Raw genomic sequence first — 23,781 nt, forward strand, 5'->3', positions numbered from 1 at the left:
TGCCCTCCTGGCCCATTTTACCTCTTTATGTAACCTGGATGGCCACTCTCTATGTTGGAGTTTGCGACCTTTGCTGTAAACTAATTCTAAAAGCAACTTTAAAACCCCTCTTAATACTATAATTTTGGGGTTTCTTTTGCTTCTTTTTCTTCACAGCAAGGAGACAATGACACAAGGAGCCTTTTAAAAATCATTTTTAACGTTACTTTGTTCCATATGTCTTTTTTTTTTTTTTTTTACAATCTGCTTTTTTTGGGGGGCTGCATTGGGTCTTCATTGCTGCGCGAGGGCTCTCTCCAGTTGCAGTGAGCAGGGGCCACTCCTTGTTGCAGTGTGCGGGCCTCTCATTGCGGTGGCTTCTCCTGTTGTTGGAGCATGGGCCCTAGGCGCGCAGGTTTCAGTAGTTGTGGCTCGCGGGCTCTAGAGCGCAGGCTCAGTAGTCGTGGCACACAGGCTTAGCCGCTCCACGGCATGTGGGATCCTCCTGGACCAGGGATTGAACCCATGTCCCCAGCATTGGCAGGCAGACTCCCAACCACTGCGCCACCAGGGAAGCCCTGTCTGCTTTTTACAGCATATTCAGAGGGCCTAATATTCTTCTAGTATGTGACTCTGAAGCTATTTTAACTATCCCAGGAAGGGAACAAATTTGAAGACTAACATTTGTTTACATTGATTTGTTTTTAATAAAAGATAATTTTTTTCCCAGCAACACAAAAAAAGGTTTGCTCTTAGATACTAATAGAAAATTCAATGACTACTGTATTCATTCTACTGCTGAAGGAGGACTGGGAATGGTAGAAGCGGAAACTGATAAATTTGTATGATGCCCACTAGCTGTTCCATCATTATGCACTGTTTGGTTATAATAACTAATCTTGAAGCGTTAATGTTAGGTATAATAACTATCTTCCTGTCAGATGTTAATAACTGGGACCCCATTCTCTTCATAGGATTCAATTATTTTCTGTTCAGCAAATAGTGTGTCTTTTTAGCAAAATTTTTGTTTTAGGCACTAGAAAAATGAAGTAATTTAAATCAGTTCTTATCTTGATTCTCAAAAACGTATCTAATGAGAGATACACATACATGTTTAAGCCACGTGTTATAGGAGCACTGGGAGGGGCAAAATTTATTTCTGATTAGAGAATTTTAGAAGGCTTCACAAAGGAGGTTGACTTAGAATTATTTTCTAAGTCACACTGCAAAATACTATCAAGATACATGGCTGCCATATGAATAATTTTAATCCTTAACAGAGGGAGAAAAGAGAGAAGAAGAAAAAGAGGGAGAAGATAAATCACAACCTAAATCAATCAGAGAACGACGGCGACCAAGAGAGAAAAGAAGATCTACAGGAGTTTCATTCTGGACACAAGATGTGAGAACCTATTAAAATATAACTACTTGATAGTATGCTTAATCTTTCCAAGAATGTACACTAATGATTTCTTATATGCCTCAGATTATATATTCTTTAGATCATCACTATGTGTTTGAGCTGACTTATTTAAATCAGAAGAGTTCTCCTTTATAAGAATAAACAACTACTTAGATTTCTGGTATTAAAAGTAAGAATACTGTCCCAATATTGGTATAAAAATAATAATGGCTGCAGCTCAGTGTACAAATGTTGATTATTGTATAATGGCTAAACTGCTCATTTATCTTAGCGGTTCTTGAAAGAAAGATGCTTTATATTTAATCCTATTTTCTTGAATATGATTATGATATACATAACAATTATTTCCATCTCAAGTGATGCTGGATAGATGCAGTGCTTTACTTATCAAATTATAACAATCCTATAAATTTAATATTTTTTTCTTGATCCCTGATTGTATGCCTGACATTGATACTCATATGCAAGAGAAAGAAGAGCTGTGGGGTAACGTGGTTAAAGTGAAATTTATACTGTTTCAATACAACATATACCTACATGAAGGCAAAAATAATTTGGTTTTGGGAGGATTGTTTTTTTAGCCAGTTGATTTTTTTTTCATTAAAAAATTTTTTTAATACAGAAAAGTTCAAACATAAAAAAGTATATGGCCCCACCCCAGGTATTTATTGTTTAAGCTAAATCCCCACCACTTTCTCAACTCCCATATTATTCTGAAGAAAATCTTAGTAATATCATTTTATATGTAAAAACTTGTCTGTATTTTTTTTTTTTTTTTTTTTTGCGGTACATGGGCCTCTCACTGCTGTGGCCTCTCCCGCTGCGGAGCAACAGGCTCTGGACGCGCAGGCTCAGCGGCCATGGCTCACGGGCACAGCCACCCCACAGCATGTGGGATCCTCCCGGACCGGGGCACGAACCCGTGTCCCCTGCATCGGCAGGCGGACTCCCAACCACTGAGCCACCAGGGAAGCCCTCAGTCTGTATTTTTAAGAAATAAGGACACCTTTTTAAAAAATATTAGAATTTTATTTTTAAAAAATAATAAAAGTAACCACAATACGTTATCATATAATAAGTGATCACAATACCATGATCATGTTTATTTTTAAATAAATTGACAATAAATCCTTAATATTGAATATTCAGTCAGTTTTAATGTCCTGTTGACTCATATTGCCATAAATGGTTTGTTGTAATTTTATTTTATTTTTTAAATAGTTATTTTATTTCTTTATTTATTTTTGGTTTTTTTAAAATCTACAATTCCTGAATCTTTCTGGGCATATGGCTAGAATTTATTTGCTCTGTTGCGAGACCCTCCTCAGTAGGCATTTAGTGTTAGATTTCTCAGTTTTGCCATAGACTGTTTTATTTTTGGCTGCGTTGGGTTGCTGCGCGTGGGCTTTCTCTAACTGTGGTGAGCGGGGGCTACTCTTTGTTGCGGTGCTCGGCCTTCTCATTGCAGTGGCTTCTCTTGTTATGGAGCACAGGCTCTAGGCACACGGGCTTCAGTAGTTGCGGGGTGTGGGCTCAGTAGTTGTGGCTTGGGGGCTCTAGAGCACAGGGTCAGTAGTTGTGGTGCACGGGCTTAGTTGCTCCACGGCATGTGGGATCTTCCCAGACCAGGGCTTGAACCTGTGTCCCCCTGCATTGGCAGGCAGATTCTCACTGCATCATCAGGGAAGTCCTAAATAGTTATTTATTTTGGTATCGCCAGGTCTTAGTTGCAGCATGCGGGGTCTTTTAGTTGCGGCATGAGGACTCTTAGTTGCAGCATGTGAACTCTCAGTTGTGGCATGGGTGCGGGATCTAGTTCCCCGAGCAGGGATCAAACCCGGGCCCCCTGCATTGGGAGCACAGTCTTACCCACTGGACCACCAGGGAAGTCCCTGTTCTAATTTTATACTTTGCTAATTTGAGTAGGAACCAAATAAGGACCATACATTATGATTAGTTATTTCTTTAAAGTCTCTTGTAATCAGTTATGTCCTCCATCTCTTTTTTTCTTACAGTTATTTTTTAATGAACTGGGTTATATCCCTGAACTGTAGTTTAACACAGTCATGTAGCTTTTTATGTTTCCTATGAATTGGTAGTTTGAGGTAGAGAAATGATCAGATTTTGGTTCAGTATTTTCTTGGCAGGGTGTTTTGTCCTCTGTCAGGAAGTACATGATGTCTGGTTGATTCTCACTGATTGCCCAGTAACATTTTAATAGGAGTAACATAAAACCTCACAGTCTTAGCACCTTAACATAGTAACTCTTACTACTTAAAAATTATCTTTTTAATAACTTACATGTATTAGGGGGTTAACAGGCAAAGTTTTATTATATAGTATTTATTTTTCCCCAATTTTATTTATACCAGCTCTCCCTTCAAAAATCCACTTTCTGGAGTCATACACTTAGCCAGCATTATAAGAATTCTTCCTGAGATCCATATGGGCAATACTCATCTTTTTAATTTGAGCTTGCATTGAATTGTGTTCTAATCAACCATCAGCACAAGTCTCCTTCCCTTTTCATGGCCTCATGATTGAACCTATGTCAGAAAATACACAAAAAGAACCAAGGGCTCTGTCAAAGATAAGGTAGTGTTTTTACTCTGTTATATTATTAGGTTTCTTTTTTTTTTTCTTTTTAAATAAATTTATTTATTTTTGGCTGCGGTGGGTCTTCGTTGCTGCGCTCGGGCTTTCTCTAGTTGCGGCAAGTGAGGGCTACTCTTTGTTGCAGTGCACGGGCTTCTCATTGCGGTGGCTTCTCTTGTTGTGGAGCACGGGCTCTAGGCATGTGGGCTCAGTAGTTGTGGCTCACAGGCTCTAGAGCGCAGGCTCAGTAGTTGTGGCGCATGGGCTTAGTTGCTCCATGGCATGTGGGATCTTCCTGGACCAGGGATCAAACTCGTGTATGGCAGGCGGATTCTTAACCACTGTGCCACCAGGGAAGTCCCCCTCCCCACTTTTTAAATTTCCAGTTCCTGTGTTCTTCCATGAAACAGTAACGCATAAAGACAATTAGTTCATGTTGCGGAATTAATACATTTATATTAATAAGTAATACTGGCATTAGGAGCATTAATTTCTCCCGTTCACTTAGTAACTTCACATATCATTTTTGCTAGGTACCACATGATAGTTTGTACAAAGATCCTCTATAATCCTTAGGGCAGTTCTATAAGGTTTTTATCCCCACGTGTGGAGGAGATAACTGTGGCTCAAAATTTTTTTAAATAAATTTACACTAAGTCACAGAGCTGAAAATAGCTGTACCAGTGTGAAATAGGATGATTTAGTTTTAAAGCCTGTGGTATTTTTATAGTGAGCCTGAGCCAGATATGTTTGATTGCAAATTTCCCTTTTCTTTCAATCCTTTATGGTTTGTTGAGATGTTCAGACCTTCTAGTAGAACATTCCTATTGTCTGGGAGTCTAGGTTTTTAGCCTACTGAGACCTTAGTTTTCCATTTGGTGTGCTGTAAATTCCCAAAAAATTTCTAGATAGCTGAACTACCTAAATATAATAGGACCGTTGTATAAATCTTGCCAAGCTTATAGAATAGAGTTTTTCTTACTTAATGAGTTTCCTATTTTTGCTCCCTCATTATAGTTGAGCAGCTACATAGTATCTATATTGACTATTAAAGTACACGCCGTAACATTACAATATAAAATTGAGTATCATCTTTTTCATGCTAAGCCTCCAGCTTCCTCATCCCCAGTATGTGTTTCCTAAGTCAGAATGTTAGGTAGATGGTCTTTCTTCACCGTATACACTAACCTACTTATATTGTACATGCAGACAAAATAGCCTTCCTCTAAATAAGGCCAAAAAAGTCACACTTAAAAAACAGTTTTCCTTTTGATCCATTTCCTGTTAGGTTTTTCTCAAGGGTCATTTTAAATTACAAAAACCCTAATGTATTTAAATATTAACCGTTTGAAATTTATCTTTACTTTTCTAAAATCTATTTTAGAGTGATGAAAATGAGCAAGAACAACAATCCGATACAGAAGAGGGATCCAATAAGAAAGAAACTCAGGTAAATAACATTATTTTTTGTATTTAGAAGTATTCGTATTTTTTAAGGGTTACTTTTTACTTGTGTTTATATTTATTCATGTCAGACAGTTACTGCACACTGTACCTGCCTGCTGGGGGTAGACCATCAGTGGTTTTCTGGAATCAGGCGTGGAGGGACTGGAAAGGGGCACAAAGAGTATTTTAGAGACATTGGGAATGTTCTAGATCTTGATTGTAGAGGTATTTTTTTGGATATACACACCTGTCAAAACTCATGAAACTGTGTTCTCTAAGTGGATGTAGTTTATTGTATGTAAATTAACCTTCAAAGTTGAAAAGAAAAAACAAAGAAGAGAATACAGTTTTCCACTGCTGTCCAAAAGTAGAGTGTTCCATAATCTTCAGTAAGCCACATAATGTGAAGAGGGAATTACCTTACGACACATCTTGCTACCGGATGCAAGAGATAAATTGAGATAAATCGCGGTGCTCAAAGACACAGTCCAAAGCTGTGGCAGCTTAAACTGAGTGTAGTTCCCAGGGAAGGAGCTTGGCGGTGCCTCTTTTGCTGCTGAGGGTGTACTGCCTCTATAATGGCTCGCTGTAAAACATGTTGAGTACTGTTTGCACTTTTTGCCTTTTTTCGTAAAAGCAAAGTGGCGTAAACGAACTTTTGAAAAGCAGGGGCTACCTGTAATAACCTTTGACCAAAGAAAAGTATCTAAAGAATATCCAGAAGTAGTGCATACCTTACCAGATCCAGATTTTAGTTTTGTAAATGGCAAAGTTGTATTCTGGAGAAGATAATAGGTCATTTAACTTGCTTTACATTTGTTTAGAAATGTAGTGTCTAAAGGATTTTACATTCATTATCACAGCTGATCTTCCTCAATAATCTTCAGGAAAAGCCCCCCCACCTCGCCCCCTCAGTATTGATGAAGAAACTAAGGCAAGTTTGAATGACAGGGTTGCATAGCTAGCAAATGATGAAAGTTTCTTCCCACTAGTTTTTTTGCCCCTCTGTTCCCTATTGTTTGGCTGTGCACAAAGCTGACATACTTAGAAGAGCTGTATTCACATAAGGGTAGATCTGTACAACATAAGTTAGTCTTAATCTTTTAAACTTAGCACTGTCTAGCCTGAAATCGTATTCTAATCATATTTTCTTCATTTTGACTTGGCGTTCCTACATAAAGCTGTTAAAATTACTTTCAATCGCAGGAATCTACAATAATGTGAAGTGCCCAGAAGTTGGTTCTCTGTGCTAGGTGACTCTGGACATTACTCTTAGGGCCTATTTTGACCCAAAAGTGACTTTTATTTTACCTTTAGATAGCCAGACAGATTGAGAAATTAATTACTAACAAGGGTAAATGATTTGCAGGGCAAAAGTTTTGTCATTTTTAAACCCTTTGCCTATCAGTTGTCAGCACTCCCCCATTTCACCTATACCTCTTCTTTATTATATTCTGTAAACTTGTCCATCATCTTCCTTGCCCATTGGTACACTATGAACTCCCATCTTTCAAGGAAAAACAATGGACAGGTAAACAAAAGCAAAGGAATTAGTAAACCATCTCCAGCTGACCCTTCTCACTGCCACATCACCCAGATCCCCTATCCCAGCAGGCTGGGATGGGAGGGGAAAGATTTTCTGGCTTACAAAGTTTTCTGGCTTACAAATTTTGAAGCATATTGATATATGTTGTATTTAAGTTTTACTGTTAAAATTATACATGAGATACATTAAGGTTGAGTAGAATATTGTTTCTATGAAGAAAATTTTTCTTAGTTCCAAACAATTTAAATAGTCTTTGTTCATTTTAAAAATAGAGGATTGTTTCGATCTTACTTTGTGCTAGCATTTTTTTCATTTACAAGTAACGCAAAACCCAGCTTAAACTGGATTAAGCAAAGAGAATTTTTTATAATTCAGTTATATTACACAACCCTCTATGTCAGACAAGGCCTACCACTGATATATTGCAGCCGTTTTGCTGCTAATGTGGGCTACATACCATCTCATCTAAACTTAATGACTGCTGTACCATGAGGAAAATGAAGAGTGGAGGTTAAGACACTAACCCATAGTGTCTTTACAATAGACTAGAAAAGTGCTTCCACTAAATAAGTCTTGCTCTCTTATGAAAATTTGTAGCATCAGCCCTTTTTTTTTTCTGTGAAAAAGTATGATCAATACAACTGTTCGGTGCATTTTATCATTACCTCAGAAGTGTGTTTGATAACAAAACTTGTATTCAGTTTATAGAATCCCAGTTCACCAATTTGAAAAATGGCTTTGTGGCATATACTTTTTCGCTTCAAACTAAATTGTAAGTTGCTGAAAAGTTGTTAAATATTTTGAATTACCTGTGAAGCTACCTTCAGGATATAAATTAAAATTAAGGTGAAATTTGAATTACTTTATCATAATATGGTTCATTCTTTCCAAAAATGAGGCTTCTGTTGCTTGGGTTATTATAATTTGCTTTATTAAAACTATTGGATGATAAAACTTTTACCATGAAAAGAACATTAGTAATAAATCAAAAATTTAAGTAAGACACACCAAGGGGAGAAACTAAAAAGAAAAGATTAGCAGATTTGATTATTTAAACATGTAAAGCTAGAAAATGGCAAAAAAGACGCCCTTATTAAAATTGAGACACATTTGCTCAGTTAAAAGTAAATAGGGCTTCCCTGGTGGCGCAGTGGTTGAGAGTCCGCCTGCCGATGCAGGGGACACGGGTTCGTGCCCCGGTCTGGGAAGATCCCACGTGCCGCGGAGCGGCTGGGCCCGTGAGCCATGGCCGCTGAGCCTGCGCGTCCGTAGCCTGTGCTCCGCAACGGGAGAGGCCACAACAGTGAGAGGCCCGCGTAACGCATTAAAAAAAAAAAAAAAAAAAAAAAGTAAATAAGCTGGGGCTTCCCTGGTGGCGCAGTGGTTGAGAGTCCACCTGCTGATGCAGGGGACATGGGTTCGTGCCCCGGTCCAGGAAGATCCCACATGCCGCGGAGCGGCTGGGCCCATGAGCCATGGCCGCTGAGCCTGCGCGTCCGTAGCCTGTGCTCCGCAATGGGAGAGGCCACAACAGTGAGAGGCCCGCGTACCACAAAAAGAAAAAAATAAGTAAATAAGCTGGACTTCCCTGATGGTGCAGTGGTTATGAATCCGCCTGCCAATGCAGGGGATACGGGTTCGATCCCTGGTCCAGGAAGATCCCACAGGCCGTGGAGCAACTAAGCCCATGCGCCACAGCTACTGAGCCTGTGCCCTAGAGCCCCTGAGCCACAACTGCTGAAGCCCGTGCGCCTAGAGCCCGTGCTCCACAACAAGAGAAGCCACCGCAGTGAGAAGCCCGCGCACCGCAGCGAAGAGTAGCCCCCACTTGCCTCAACTAGAGGAAGCCTGTGTGCAGCAATGAAAACCCAATGCAGCCATAAATAAATAAATAAAATTTTTAAAAGTAAATAAGCTTAGCCCTCTATTGTAACACTTAAAAGATATTTGTACTATTTAAAAGACAGTAAAATAGAGGCAGAATACATGAAATTTATAAATGTTACAAAAGAAGAAATATAAATGGCCAACAAGCTTAAAGTACATTTACTCTCATTAATAACTGAACAATTAATACAAAAGTGAAATTGGCAAAGGTTAATAATGCTTAGGTTTGGCGTGATTAGTATTGAAATAGGCATTTTCATATAAGATTTTGGAATTATAATATGTTTTCTTGGGAAATCAATTTAGCAGTATAAATCTGAAGGCTTGAGAAAAAGTTCGTGCCTTTTAGCTTAGCAATTCCACTTTGAGAAATTTATTCCCAATGAAATGACTTAAGTTTGGAAAAACAAGTCTAAAGTGTTATCAGCACCATGGCTCTTGAAGCAAAATATTGAAAGCATCCTCATTGTCTATTAGTTGGGAATATATCAGAATGTATTTGCATGGATAGATATTTTATGTGTTCACAAAGATATGTATGCAGAAAAGATTAACAGTGGTTATCTAGGGTGTTTGAGAGATAGGGAATTATAGAGGAACTTTTTATACTGTGGTATTTTATATGAGCTTATGGTACTGTAATCAGAAAAACTTAAAGGGCATTTTTACTTTGGAAAAATAATTTTAAAACACATGGAACCACAAGGACATTATGCTAAGTGAAATAAGCAGGTCACAAGAAACACATACTGTATGATTCCACTTAAATGAGGTACCTAGAGTATTCAAACTCATGGGTAACAGAAAGTAGAATGTGGTTGCCGGGAGCTAGGGGTAGGAGGATGTGGGGATTTGTTTAATGAGTATAAAATCACAGTTTTGCAAGATGAAAAAATTCTAGAGAGCTGTTGCACAACAGTGTGAATATCGTCAGCGCTACTGAACTATACTCTTAAAAGTGGCTTACATGGTATGTTTTGTTTTATGTGCTTTCTACTACAATTTTTAAAATATAAAACATAACCAATACTTTAAAAACCATGCTTTTTAAAGGCAAAGAAATAGAATTTGAGTGATTTCTGTGACTACTTGGAGTTTTTATTTATTCTTAAATTTTAAATCAGTGAACCAGAGTGCAGACTGTGAGGTGAGATGTGATGTTTTCATTTGATATGTATACATTTTATTTCATGTGTGGCTAATTTCCTGAATTTGGATAAATAATATCTTTTGTTTGTTTCTGCTCTTTTTTTAAATTGAGATATAATTGACATATAACATTATATTAGTTGCACATGTACAAAGTTGTTATTTAATATTTGTGTATTGTTGAAATGATTAGCACAATAAGTCCAGTTAACATCATCACCACACATAAGTACAAATTTTTTTTCTTGTGATAAGAACTTTCAAAATAGCAGCTTATGAATTTGAATATCATGAAAATTGAAATTTAACTTCAAAATTGTTCATTATTATAAAACTAAAGAATAAATCAATAAAGTAAAGCATTACATCAAAAAAATAGGAAGCAGGTAAGAAATTGGTTTTGCAAAGGAAACTTAAGTAGACTTAGGAAGACATTTTTAGTCTGAATGAGACTTCAGACAGTCCCAAAGGACCCCAGTAATTTCACAGTGCATTCAAGGGTAAGTATAAATATCTAAATTCAGAAATTTAACAAGCCATTTCTGAACAGTTATTTTATAGAAAATTATAGATTGCGTGTTTTAGTAGAAAGAGAAAGAGCTAAAGATGACCATCCCCCAAAAATTCTTTGACTTCAATAAGACTATTTTATCCTATTAATCATTTCACCATTTAGATAAGAAGAGTTTTGGAACTTCAGTATAGCATACCACTTGCTTAAGAAAATTAATTATAATTTCCTGTCTCCTAATTGCTAAACTTTGAAGGAACGTATAGCTGGATTTCCAGAAAATAAATTTTAAGCAAAATATGTATATACTGTCATATATAAAATACTTTAGGCATTCATTTGTTTGTCTCTGATGGCCTCAAAAACAAAAATGGGAAAGATAATTGCTTTGAGATGTCCCATAATAAACTTGCATTTCTTAATATAAATGTTGCTTTTTCCTGCTAAGCAGGTTGTAAGTAATGGATATGTCTTAGTCTCTCTTTTTTCTCCTTCTAATTAAAAAAATAATGTATGGTGCCATTTTGTAGAAATTCACAAAATATGACTATAAATTGGCAAATGTAATCGTATAACATTAGACAAGTAGAAATATACAGTGACTGTTCTAGAATTTCTTTGTAAGAACAACTACATTAAAGTGTATATAATAAATAGGTGTTAGTTTAATAGTGTGAAAATAGTATTGATGTTAAATTTTCTTGATTAATCAATAAGTTACTTTAATGAAAGCATAAAAATTTAGTTATGCTTATGTTTTTCTCTCTTTATAGACGGATTCCATTTCTAGGTATGTTTTACTTATTTTTCTTCTTTTCTTTTACTGACCTTTTTCTCATTTTTGTCCTTTCTAAAAATATATTGCTAGATATTTATAAATTTTTTAAGTTGGTAGAATTATTTTAATAATAAAAAAATCTGTAGATATTTAGATGACCTGATAAGTGTTAATAGCTTTCTTTATCAATGGCTTTACTTCTAGTTCAATAGTTATAGTGAGTCACTAAGAAAGACTTTTTCTCAGATCTTTGCAACAGTGATAACTTTTCTTAGTTTTCCTAACCATCCTAAGTTACTTCAACACTGACCATCTCATTATTCACATCAGAGACTGATGAAACCCACCAGAAATTTATTTCACTAGGTATTCAGAATCTTCTCTCTTATCCCTGCTTCAGATAAAAGAAAACCAATGAAGACACTTTTTAAAAGTGTCATCTAGCTCAAATTGTTCATCTTTTCAGAGAACCTCCACAATACCCTTGAATCTAATTTTTGTTCCTCTTGCCCATAATTGTTAACCAAAACTTTGTAAAAACTAAGAACAAATTTTTATATACTGATGATTCTGTTGAACTGAAGTGTAGAGGCAGTAGCATTTATCAGAAAAAGTAATGCAAATTCAGAACTAGATAATAAGAGGATCCTCATTTTCAAATGAGATATGTTCTTCTTGTTTAGGACAAACTGTTCTGTTGTCCCTCGGTATCCCTAAGGGATTGGTTCCAGGACTCCCCCCACCCCCCGCCCCGGCTTCCACAGCGGATACCAAAATTCACAGACGCTCAAGTCCCTTATATAAAATGGCATAGTACTATCTATCACTTCGGATAGACTCTAGTTAGTTCATCATCTAAAATGTTACTAATTTTAAAATACAATTGTATGCCACTTAAAAAAAGGAAAAGTGCTACCAGTTAAACTATAATACCCATCAATTGTGAGCCTTGTTCTGATTTTAGAGATGTTAAAATGTGGGGGGGAAAATGTACAGTTTAAAATTGTTGAAATAATTTATCATGATGTAAAACCAGTTTTGACTTTCAAATATAGAGATTTTGAACTTCCCTTCTCAGTTAAGGGAAATTAGTGTTAAAAATAACTTCCCATTTATTTATTATATATCATGAAAGTTAATTAGATAACCGATGAAGGAGAATATTACCTACTATTTTGGAATATCTAGTTTAATATACTAGGATGCATGTTAATGTAAGTTGTGAAAGCCTATAATAAAGATTTTGACTCAAACTCATCTTTTGAAGATATGAAATCAGTTCTACATCAGCTAGTGATCGGTATGATTCCTTGCTGGGTCGCTCTGGATCATACAGTTACTCAGAAGAAAGAAAACCTTACAGTAGCAGGCTAGAAAAGGATGATTCAACTGACTTTAAAAAGGTACTGGGTTATTTATTTATATTTAATTTAAAATAATCTTTTTGTTGAGATTTTTATGTTTGGATATTACTCCTGGAAACTCATAATTAAATCAGTTTATTGAAATAACTTACTTAAATTTTCAGTTTTTGGTAATTAATGGTAAGTAGAATTTAAAAAGCTATTTGTTTAGAGGAAAACATAGGCAGAACAGTCTATGACATAAATCACAGCAAGATCCTTTTTGACCCACCTCCTAGAGAAATGGAAATAAAAACAAAAATAAACAAATGGGACCTAATGAAACTTCAAAGCTTTTGCACAGCAAAGGAAACCATAAACAAGACCAAAAGACAACCCTCAGAATGGGAGAAAACATTTGCAAATGAAGCAACTGACAAAGGATTAACCTCCAAAATTTAGAAGCAGCTCATGCAGCTCAATAACAAAAAAACAAACAACCCAATCCAAAAATGGGCAGAAGACCTAACTAGACATTTCTCCAAAGAAGACATACAGACTGCCAACAAACACATGAAAGAATGCTCAACATCATTAATCATTAGAGAAATGCAAATCAAAACGACAATGAGATATCATCTCACCCCAGTCAGAATGGCCATCATCAAAAAATCTAGAAACAATAAATGCTGGAGAGGGTGTGGAGAAAAGGGAACCCTCTTGCACTGCTGGTGGGAATGTAAATTGATACAGCCACTATGGAGAACAGTATGGAGGTTCCTTAAAAAACTACAAATAGAACTACCATACGACCCAGCAATCCCACTACTGGGCATATACCCTGAGAAAACCATAATTCAAAAAGAGTCGTGTACCAAAATGTTCATTGCAGTTCTATTTACAATAGCGAGGAGATGGAAGCAACCTAAGTGTCCATCATTGGATGAATGGATAAAGAAGATGTGGCACATATATACAATGGAATATTACTCAGCCATAAAAAGAAACGAAATTGAGTTATTTGTAGTGAGGTGGATGGACCTAGAGTCTTTCATACAGAGTGAAGTAAGTCAGAAAGAGAAAAACAAATACCGTATGCTAACACATATATATGGAATCTAAGGGAAAAAAAAAAGGTCATGAAGAACCTAGGGGTAAGATGGGAACAAAGACACAGACCTACTTGAAGATATGGGGAGGGGGAAGGGTAAGCTGTGACAAAGTGAGAGAGTGGCATGGACATATATACACTACCAAACATAAAATAGATAGCTAGTGGGAAGCAGCCGCATAGCACAGGTGATCAGCTCAGTGCTTTGTGACCACCTAGAGGGGTGAGATAGGGAGGGTGGGAGGGAGGGAGACGCGAGAGGGAAGAGATATGGGAACATATGTATATGTATAACTGATTCACTTTGTTATGAAGCAGAAACTAACACACCAGATGTAAAAAAAAAAAAAAAAAAAAAAAACAAAAAAACCAGCTATTTGTTTATTTGAAGGAAAAGGGAAAGTACCCAGGACTTCCTGCACATTTAAGTCTCTCAGGCCAGTACTGTAATACTGTGGTTGAGCTAAAAGGGGGCACTGAGTAGATTTGGGGTGGGGGGGGAGTGTGTTGTGCGTGCGTGTGAAATCTTTTCTTTATTTGTTAATAGGAAGCAGCCAAACAAAGAATATAGCTTTTCCCAGGACAGTATAGTATTTCCTAGGTAACCGAAAAACTTGTGAGATAGTTCAAGTGCTGTTAAGGGTTAAGGATGGAACTAATTAAGAAATAAGTCCTGGCAACAAAATAATCTAGAATTCTGAAGATCATGATTCTTCATATTGTAAGCTTTGAATAAACCTAATGAAGTTTGTTGTGGAGGAAAAAGGTGTGTGGTATTTGTACATGTCCCCAGGTATTTGGCAGCTATTTGAATCACCCACTTTCTTACAAGCCAAATCAACAAGAAAAGGAAGGTAGGGGGTCAGTTTATGTTAGGAATAAGATTCATTCGTTCAGTAAAGAACTGAACACTGAATTGTGCTTAAATTAGTGAAGTTCTGCTCATGGGCAGTGGAGATGGAGATCCTGTCCCTGCTCTTATGAGCATCTTCCAGACAGACCTTATCATATAATGATACAAATCAATGGATAATCTTTAAATTGAAACCATTATCCTGAAATAAACGGTTTTATAAAATTGTGTAACAAAAGAAAGTGACAGGGCCTAAGGATAGATTTCCTAAGGAAGTAACACTTCAGCCAAGAACAGAAGGACGATTAGTAGTTAACTGGCAAAAATGGGAGAAAAAAGTGTTCCAGATGGAGAGAAGGGCAAGCACACAAACCAGCCTGGTGGTGGGAGGGTACATGATGTATTGAAGTAATTAAATTTTCAGTATGGCTAGTAGAGCGAAGGGGATGGTGGTGTGAGTTTGCACCTACAGATGTGTAGGCTGGGACCAAACCATCAGTGCCTTACAGGCTGTTTTAAGGATTCCCTTATACTGAGAACATTGGGAAGCCATTCAAGGGTTTTTAATATATGGAGGTTAATGGAATGGTTGGCCTATGAAAATTATTAGATTGTCATTTTGAAAATTTAACTCTTGCTGCTTTTTATAAAACAGATTAAAGAGAGGTCAGGAGAACAATTCTAATAATAGAAATATCTAAGTAAGAGATGACTGTAGACATCTGTGGTTGTAGTAGTAGAGATGAGGAAAAAAGTAGTGGATTCAAGTGCTTTGAAAGTGTTCAAGAAATATTTTGTTTTCCTTTTACCTTTAGTAAAAATAATACAAGTATAATGATAAATGCAACTGATACTCCCATCTCAGTATCAGGAATTAAAGAGTGAATGATAGGCAGAAAAGCTCAGAGGCCCCAAATAAAAATCATAATGCTCCTGAACTCCAGCTGTGGTCACTGTGTGGTCCCTCTTTATCAGATAACTGAATTTTTTTAATCAAACTGAAAAGTCAGGATTTTCAGTGAAGTAATAAATTTTAAATACCAGAACTAGTTTTTAAAAAGTTTATGTGGGATAAATACACCTGAATAACCAAAAATTTCTGCCTTGAGACCACAAAGCATTAAAATATTTTTAATGCTTTTTTTAATAGTTCATATGTTACATTAATCTTTCTGTTTTAATATTGTAATCAATGGGAAATCTTCTTAAAATAGTAAAAAAGCAGAAAAGTAATTTGTTCTTCTCCCCTAATTTGTATAGCTTTATGAACAAATTCTAGCTGAAAATGAAAAGCTGAAAGCACAACTACATGATACAAATATGGAACTGACAGATCTTAAATTACAATTGGAAAAGGCCACCCAGGTTTGTACCTTTTTCTCTTTGTTACTCTAAAGATAATGGTTGTGATTTATTCTATCTGAAAATTGCATTGAAATGTTCTCTTGTGTTCTAGATATAAGTTTGGTTATTGATAAAAGCTTATTTATTAATAGGACAGAATCAAGATAATACAGTTTACCAATAATTTATTTTCTTCTAAAGTGAATTTAAAATATGAACGTATATAGCCTTACGGTAGAAAGTCAAAGTATTTTTAAGCCTTTTAATACCCATGTTGTGGTACATGGAGGATTTTAAATGCTTATTTACAGCATACCAAGTGTAGCAAGGCAAAGCATCTATCTATACAGAATCTTCTTAAAGCCATAAAATTTTGTATAATAATTTTTATTCATTATGAATGTTTCCTGTTTAATAAAAGGAACCTTTTTAATAATTTGACATAATTTGACACAATAATTCTGGAAGAAGATAATTTTAGTCATAACTCCTTTTACCTTCCTTCTGTGCAACAACCTAGTAGAGATAATTTTAGACAAGAAAACTAGGATAGCCAAGCAGAACTCACAGCCTTGTACATATGATCTAGGATGTGTATGATCTAAGAATTGTTTCCAAAGCTCTTTTTTCCTAAAACACTAGTTCTGGGAGATAGTTCTGGCACATTCCCTCTTCCTTCTCTTGCCCCCCTTCAAAACAAAAAAAAAAAGAGGAAAGAGCTTTGTGATCCAAGAAACTGAGAAATACTATATGTTCTATATCTTGGAGATTTTACAGGGTTTATTTATATGTTAAAGGCTCTAACGAGTCCTGTAATTTTTAAGGCAACAAACTTGTTTAATTTTAACATAAGACTTTCTAGCATAAACACATTTCTGCACTAAACTTTTAGAATCCAGTTTGAAAACACAGATCTAAAATGGCATCCTCAGTTCTATAAATGAGACTGCATACTTTCTGTGACCATTCTTTTATACTCATCTTTCTCATAATTTTTAAAATTACTTCTCTATGTTGAACTTACACTTATTACCAGGTCCTTTTTTGTTGTTAACCACTATTACATTGTGAAGCAATTGTCTATGTACAGTGGAGACTGTGCTAAATTTGCAGGTATCACGCTAACCTTGTGAGGTTATGAAGACTCAGATTCCATCAGGTAATGAGGGTTTACTATGAAGATACACAGTGAAGTACAGAACAAGAACACGTTTCATAGTGAGGTGTCATAAAAACTTGGACTGTCACACAAGTTTAAACTTGCTGTCTTACACTTAGGCTTCATGGTAAACTGGAATGTCATCATTCTTCAGGTTGCATTAGTAGCTTAGTGAGCCGCTGCAAAATATTATAACTAGTTTCAGCTCTAGAGATTTGGTCATAATATTTTCTAAATAAATTTTCTAAATAAATATTTTCTAAATAAAAGTGTCCACTGCTCCCTACTGTAGTATTCTGTCTTATGGTGATTCAGCTAATCTGTGTTTCCACTGCTTGTTGCCATCTCTATGTTTCTCTGCTTTTCTACCTACTCTTTTGTCATCTAATTCTTCCTGTATGTTTCTCTGCTTTTCTACCTACTCTCTTGTCATCTAATTCTTCCTATATGTTTCTCATTCAAACTCTAGAAGAAAGGGGAACTGATAGAATTAGCCAGTTATCATCAACGTGAAGCAGTCCTGTTAGTGCCCATGGACCTATTAGTGACCATTTCATAGGACACTGGACAACTATTGCAAGCTTCCTTTGGGTCAGGTACCAATTTCTGATCCCATTGACTGTCACCAGAGAAATAAGTCACTGCATTAAAGAGTCTGACAGCTTCTGCCTTAGCAGGCATTCTAAGTATCATGCCCAGTATACTGAATTAATAATAGGAGGGGTAATTAGAGTATGAGATATTGAGTAAATATTCAAAGTTAGTATCTTACACTATGTAAATGTCATTTGAAAAATTTAGGGATATATGTAAAAGTAAAACTGATAGGACATTAAACTTTCTGTTCAGTTTTAGAATTACTTATCCTGAGCATTTAAGTCTACTGTGAATCTTTCCACCTGATGTTTTGGGGGGTTTTTTTAACATTTCTTTTGTAACTGTTCATGAATATACATAGTAGTGGCAGTTTTGATAGTCATGTGGAATTTTTCCAAGGGAACGATCATCCTGTTAGGAATTAATCTTGGGAATTCCCTGGTGGTCCAGTTGTTAGGCCTCCGTGCTTTCACTGCCGTGGGCCCGGATTCAATCCCTGGTTGGGGAACTAAGATCCGCTAAGATCGTGCAGAAGGTGCAGCACAGCCAAAAGAATTAAAGTTGAAGTTTAGGTCTGTGTGATAGTATTTAGCCAAGGACTCTAGAATCCTTGAATCCTGCCTTAACCCAGCCACCCTACTCCCTGTACAGTCTCCAAGGGAGGGAAATAGGTCAATTTACCAGAAACCAGTTGATGAATAATGATTTTGTCAAATGTCAATTCACCAGGTTTACCAATTGTTATTTTAACAGCTTTAACTAGAATATCTACCAAAAATATTAACTAAGGTTGGGCTTCCTTGGTGTCGCAGTGGTTAAGAATCCACCTGCCAATGCAGGGGACACAGGTTTGAGCCCTGGTCCGGGAAGATCCCACATGCTGCAGAACAGCGAAGCCCGTGAGCCACAACTACTGAGCCTGCATGCCCACCTAGAGCCCGTGATCCGCAACAAGAGAAGCCACCGCGATGAGAAGGCCACGCACCACAACGAAGAGTAGTCCTTGCTCGCCTCAACTAGAGAAAGCCTGCAAGCAGCACTGAAGACCCAACGCAGCCAAAAATAAAAACAGTAAATAAAATTAATTAATTAATTAAAAATAAAATAAAAAATCAAAAGTATATCAGAATTAGCTGACAGTCTCATCTTTTTAAAAATTTATTTATTTATTTTTGGCTGTGTTGGATCTTCGTTGCTGCTCACAGGCTTTCTCTAGTTGCGGTGAGTGGGAGCTACTCTTCGCTGCAGTGCACGGGCTTCTCATCGCGGTGGCTTCTCGTTGTAGAGCGCGGGCTCTAGGTCGTGGGCTTCAGTAGCTGTGGCATGCGGGCTCAGTAGTTGTGGTGCATAGGCTTAGTTGCTCCGCAGCATGTGGGATCTTCCCAGACTAGGGCTCAAACCTGTGTCCCCTGCCTTGCAGGTGGATTCTTAACCACTGTACCACCAGGGAAATCCCTGAAAGTCTCATCTTATTTGAAATTCTGAATTTGATTTCTAACAGTAAGCAATGGGAATACATTAACTTCTATTTTTCCAGGAAGAGTAAGCACAAAAAAACAAAATCATTTAAAACAACAGATTAGGAATTCCCTGGCAGTCCAGTGGTTAGGGCTCCATGCTTTCATTGCTGAGGCCACGGGTTCAATTCCTGGTTGGGGAACTAAGATCCTGCAACCTGTGCAGTGTGGGAAAAAAAAAAATTAAATAAAACAAGTTAGATGGCCATGATTTAGATCTTTATTTATGTACTATAACGTTAAAAAAGAAATTGTGCAAAAAAGGGTCAAAAAGTAACTTGGTTTACAAGCCCTGATGATACAAAAATATGAATGTTGAAAGGGTTGACAGAAGAGAAAATTATATAAAGAAATGTTTGTTTTGTTTTGTTTATTTATTTTATTTATTTATTTATTTTTGGCTGAGTTGAGTCTTCGTTGCTGCACATGGGCTTTCTCTAGTTGCAGAGGCTACTCTTCGCTGTGGTGCACGGGTTTCTCATTGCGTTGGCTTCTCTTGTTGCAGAGCATGGGCTCTAGGTGCACGGGGTTCAGTAGTTGTGGTGCATGGGTTTAGTTGCTCCGCGGCATGTGAGATCTTCCCAGACCAGGGATCGAACCCATGTCCCCTGAATTGGCCAGTGGATTCTTAACCTCTGCGCCACCAGGGAAGTCCCCTAAAGAAATGGTTTTTATTTAATTATTTATTTTTTAATAAATTTATTTATTTATTTATTTTGTTGGCTGCTTTGGGTCTTTGTTGCTGTGTGCAGGCTTTCTCTGGTTGTGGCAAGCAGGGGGCTACTCTTCATTGCAGTGCGTGGGCTTCTCATTATGGCTTCTTATTACTCCACATGCTTCTCTTGTTGTGGAGCATGGGCTCTAGGCGTGAGGGCTTCAGTAGTTGTGGCATGTGGGCTCAGTAGTTGTGGCGCTTGGGCTTAGTTGCTGCACGGTATGTGGTACTTTCCCAGACCAGGGCTTGAACCCATGTCCCCTGCATTGGCGGGCAGATTCTTAACCACTGCGCCACCAGGGAAGTCCCAAGAAATGTTTTTTAAATCACCAAAGTAAACAGTGAAGTTGTGCTTAATCAGTGATGAACCATATATGTGTATGTAGAGAGAGTTTTTTAAAGTATATTTTGTGGTTTGATCATAGCAGAGCATTCTTATTAAGTAGTTGTCAAAAACCATGTTTGGTAAATTTTTTAAATTGGTTATTCAGCAGATTGGCTTCTGGGGAATGAGCCTTTTGATGAATTCATTTTCAGCAAGTAGACCAGGAATCCCAAGGGAGATGTATGAACAGAGGTCAACGTAAATGAGAACTAAGCACTTGTGTCCTGTTCTCAATACCCATATGCACAGCTCTCTGGTATTGAGTGCAGCATGTGGCTTAAAACCCCAAGGGCCCTTTTCATCCCCCAGATCTCAGTATTTATCAACTTTAGTTGATTGTATAGTACACGAAGCAGAAACAAATGAGACCTGACCTTACGAGAAGAAAAGCTATATGGCTAGGATTTCTTATAAGTGACAGTGGATATGAACCTTCTGACCAATTTTGGAACATGGATGATTGGGGAAAACTACTCTAGAGAAGGAGTGAGCAAAACTAAGGTAGCTGTGAAAGAGGACCAAAAGGCCAGTTTACTAGTCTGACTGCATGGATACAGTCACACAACCTGGTCCAAAGTACATTTCAGTCAACGTCGTGGAATCTGAGCACTAAGGTTAGCCATTCTTCCTGGTGTAGGAAAAGAGAGAGCTTGAACATCGGAGAGAAAACTAGGATATTTTTGGCTTTGCTCCATAGTACTCACCCATCCTTACTCTCAGCTCAACTGTAAAGACCCGAGGAAAAACGATACATAAACGATGAGAACTGTGGAGACCATTGTATTCCTAAGCATTCCTCTAGCTCTTTATTATTTCAGTAGAAATCCTGTTTTCTCTGTTCTTTGCTTACACCTGTGTATTACTCCTGAATAGTGTGATTTCTTTGAATACCAGTAGAGGAGAGTTACTGTGGTCCTCTCCCTTTCCCCATCTTTATTGCAGTTACATCTCTTCTATATTTCTTACTTCCTTGCAGAGACAAGAAAGATTTGCTGATAGGTCACTACTGGAAATGGAAAAAAGGGTAAGTGTCCATCTTACTGAATAAGTAATCAATTTCCCCCTTTGTTTTTTATATAAGCAATGGTAGGTTTTTTGGTTTTCTTTAGTTTTGTTTTTATAGATGGTAGTTTTAATTAGTTTAAATTAATATTCAGTAATGTGATTATGAATGTTTTCTAGCTTACCTTCTTTATAGAGTCTTATGGGGTGAAATTACCTTGTTAAATTTAATTTACCATGTTATTCTTTTAATGTACAAAAAAAATCTTGCCTTAGTTATGAAATGTACACATTGTGATAGTGAATCTGATATTTTTAAAATGCCATTTATCTCTTTGATTTTCTGTGGTGATATACTTAAAACACTTTAATCATCTATACATTTAGTTTAATTCTTTACAAAATTAAAATACTTCCATTCTTAAAGTTTTTAAAGATCTGGGGACCAAATTTTCAAATTCTTTTTAAAGTTAATTTAACAATATTTTATTTAATTTTGAGTTTAAATATTTAACTTAAGTAGGCTCTTCTAAAACAAAAAAAAGATTACAAGAAAATCCTTTTACCATTTTATGTCTTTCTACAATTTTTTATCTGGCTGTGATATATTCACTTGTATTTTTCTCCTCTTATTATTGCCCAGGGATTTGGCAGTGGGCATAAGAAAAACTCCACAAGTTTAGTCTGAGCAGTTGAAGATCTATAAATGATCAAAAGTTAGTGGAAAAATTAACTCAAAGAGTACCTGTAGTACAGCTGAGCAGTGGCTAGATTTTGAAGGTTTCAGCCAGAGAAGAAATTACATACTGTGGAGCTCTGATCTCTAGATCAAAGAATAAATAGTCAAGAGCACTTGATATGAGAATATTTTCTTCCATTCCATTTTAAAAATTTACCTTGTTGACCCCAAAAAAGGAGAGAAATGATAAAAATACCAAATATATAAACATAATAGTTAATGTCTATGTCATTTACTAAATTGTAACGTATAATAACTCCTAGTTTTATTATGATTTCATGAGGTTTTAAAAATCATTGTTCTGGGCCATTTAAAAAACTATTGATCTAACTTATAATTGCTAAAAATTTGGAATCACTTATTTTATTAAATTTAATGTTGATTATTATACCACAATATAACTTACTGAATTTTACATCCAAGATATGTGAAACAGTAAAGAAATGTTTTCAGTTCTCTTTTATCCATACTAATAGTTGAGATGAAAGACATAGATAACCATATACTTAATCAAATTATTATTTATTTTTGAGATAGTCACATTTTTAAGAATATTTTATTTTTGTGAAAGTAATGTATTTATTACAAAAATTTTAACAAAAGATGAAAATAAAATCTCCCTATCATGTAGAGATAAGTGATGGTTTAATGTTTATCTTTTTCTTTTTCATCTAGGCTTATACACCTACAATATATACATGTTCATATTCTGACATTCTCACCTGACCTCCTCTTTCTGCCTGTCAAATGCAGATAAATTATGAAGTAGCTAATCTACTTTCAGTTTAATAGACATTGGTAATCATAGTATTAATAATAACTGCTAACTTTTATTCAGCACTCTTTTACATACCAGGCAGGCACTGAGTTAAGCACTTTATATGCATTTTTTACCTCTTAACCATATTTTTAAATGGTAATAAGTTTATTTGTTAAATATAAGAAATTTCCTGCAACTTTACAGTTGTCAGTTTGGCAGTGAGGCAGTTCAGTATAGTGCTCTTGTCTAGCTTTACCACTACATAGTTAAAATCTTGAAGGCACATAATAAAATTGAGAATGATGGGGTTGTTACCTGTCAGTTGGAGGAAATAATGCTGTTGCTGATATTTCACAAAGTTATGAGGATCAAATATAATACTATATGTCCTAGTATTTTGAGAAGTGCAGTGGTTTTTATGAATGTGTCATGGATGTATTGTTAAATAGGAGAAAGGTCTGTTTATCAAAAGTAACATTTTTGTCTGTGTAATAATGTTTAAACATGCTAATAGTAGAATAACACAGTACTTATAAGACTATGGGTAGGATTTCATCTATTTTTTAAAATCACATACTCTAAAAACGTTAACATTTACAGTAAATGTACTGCTTTACTAAATATCAACATTAATTATTAATCTGGGAAAGAATGTCTTAGAAATAGTTTCAGTGTGATTAAACTAAATTTAAATGGTTTGTATCTGAAAGGTGACCGGCAAGAGTCAGTATCTTCTGGGCGGTATGACCTAACCAAAGTTTTAAGCACATTAATTACTGCTGCTTGCTTTTTGCATAACACCTTAGAATGCTTATTATTTAAGGGAGAATAAAACTGTACACTGCAGTAATATACTGTATGTTGCCTTTGCCTATCACTCTTTGAAACAAGGTAGTTTAAAATAAATGCTACAGTTGCTTCTTCATTAGATTCACTGCATTA

The 23,781-nt window shown here is 36.2% G+C and overlaps 1 protein-coding gene across 3 annotated transcripts in view; it reads left to right on the top strand.

The window, feature by feature from the left end:
• The window catches only part of PPP1R12A (protein phosphatase 1 regulatory subunit 12A), a 150,112-nt gene that overhangs the window by 122,885 nt on the left and 3,446 nt on the right, over positions 1–23,781 (top strand). For 2 of the 3 annotated variants that reach the window (XM_065887844.1, XM_065887847.1), the window contains 6 exons: positions 1,260–1,381; positions 5,382–5,447; positions 11,310–11,326; positions 12,582–12,717; positions 15,882–15,986; positions 21,315–21,362. In XM_065887844.1, the coding sequence (XP_065743916.1) occupies positions 1,260–1,381; positions 5,382–5,447; positions 11,310–11,326; positions 12,582–12,717; positions 15,882–15,986; positions 21,315–21,362 (494 nt within the window). The remainder of the gene's footprint in view (positions 1–1,259; positions 1,382–5,381; positions 5,448–11,309; positions 11,327–12,581; positions 12,718–15,881; positions 15,987–21,314; positions 21,363–23,781) is intronic. The other variant, XM_065887846.1, reaches the window with a different exon arrangement.

This window comes from Phocoena phocoena, chromosome 11 (genome assembly GCF_963924675.1).
Source record: "Phocoena phocoena chromosome 11, mPhoPho1.1, whole genome shotgun sequence".
Classification (NCBI taxonomy): Eukaryota; Metazoa; Chordata; class Mammalia; order Artiodactyla; family Phocoenidae; genus Phocoena; species Phocoena phocoena.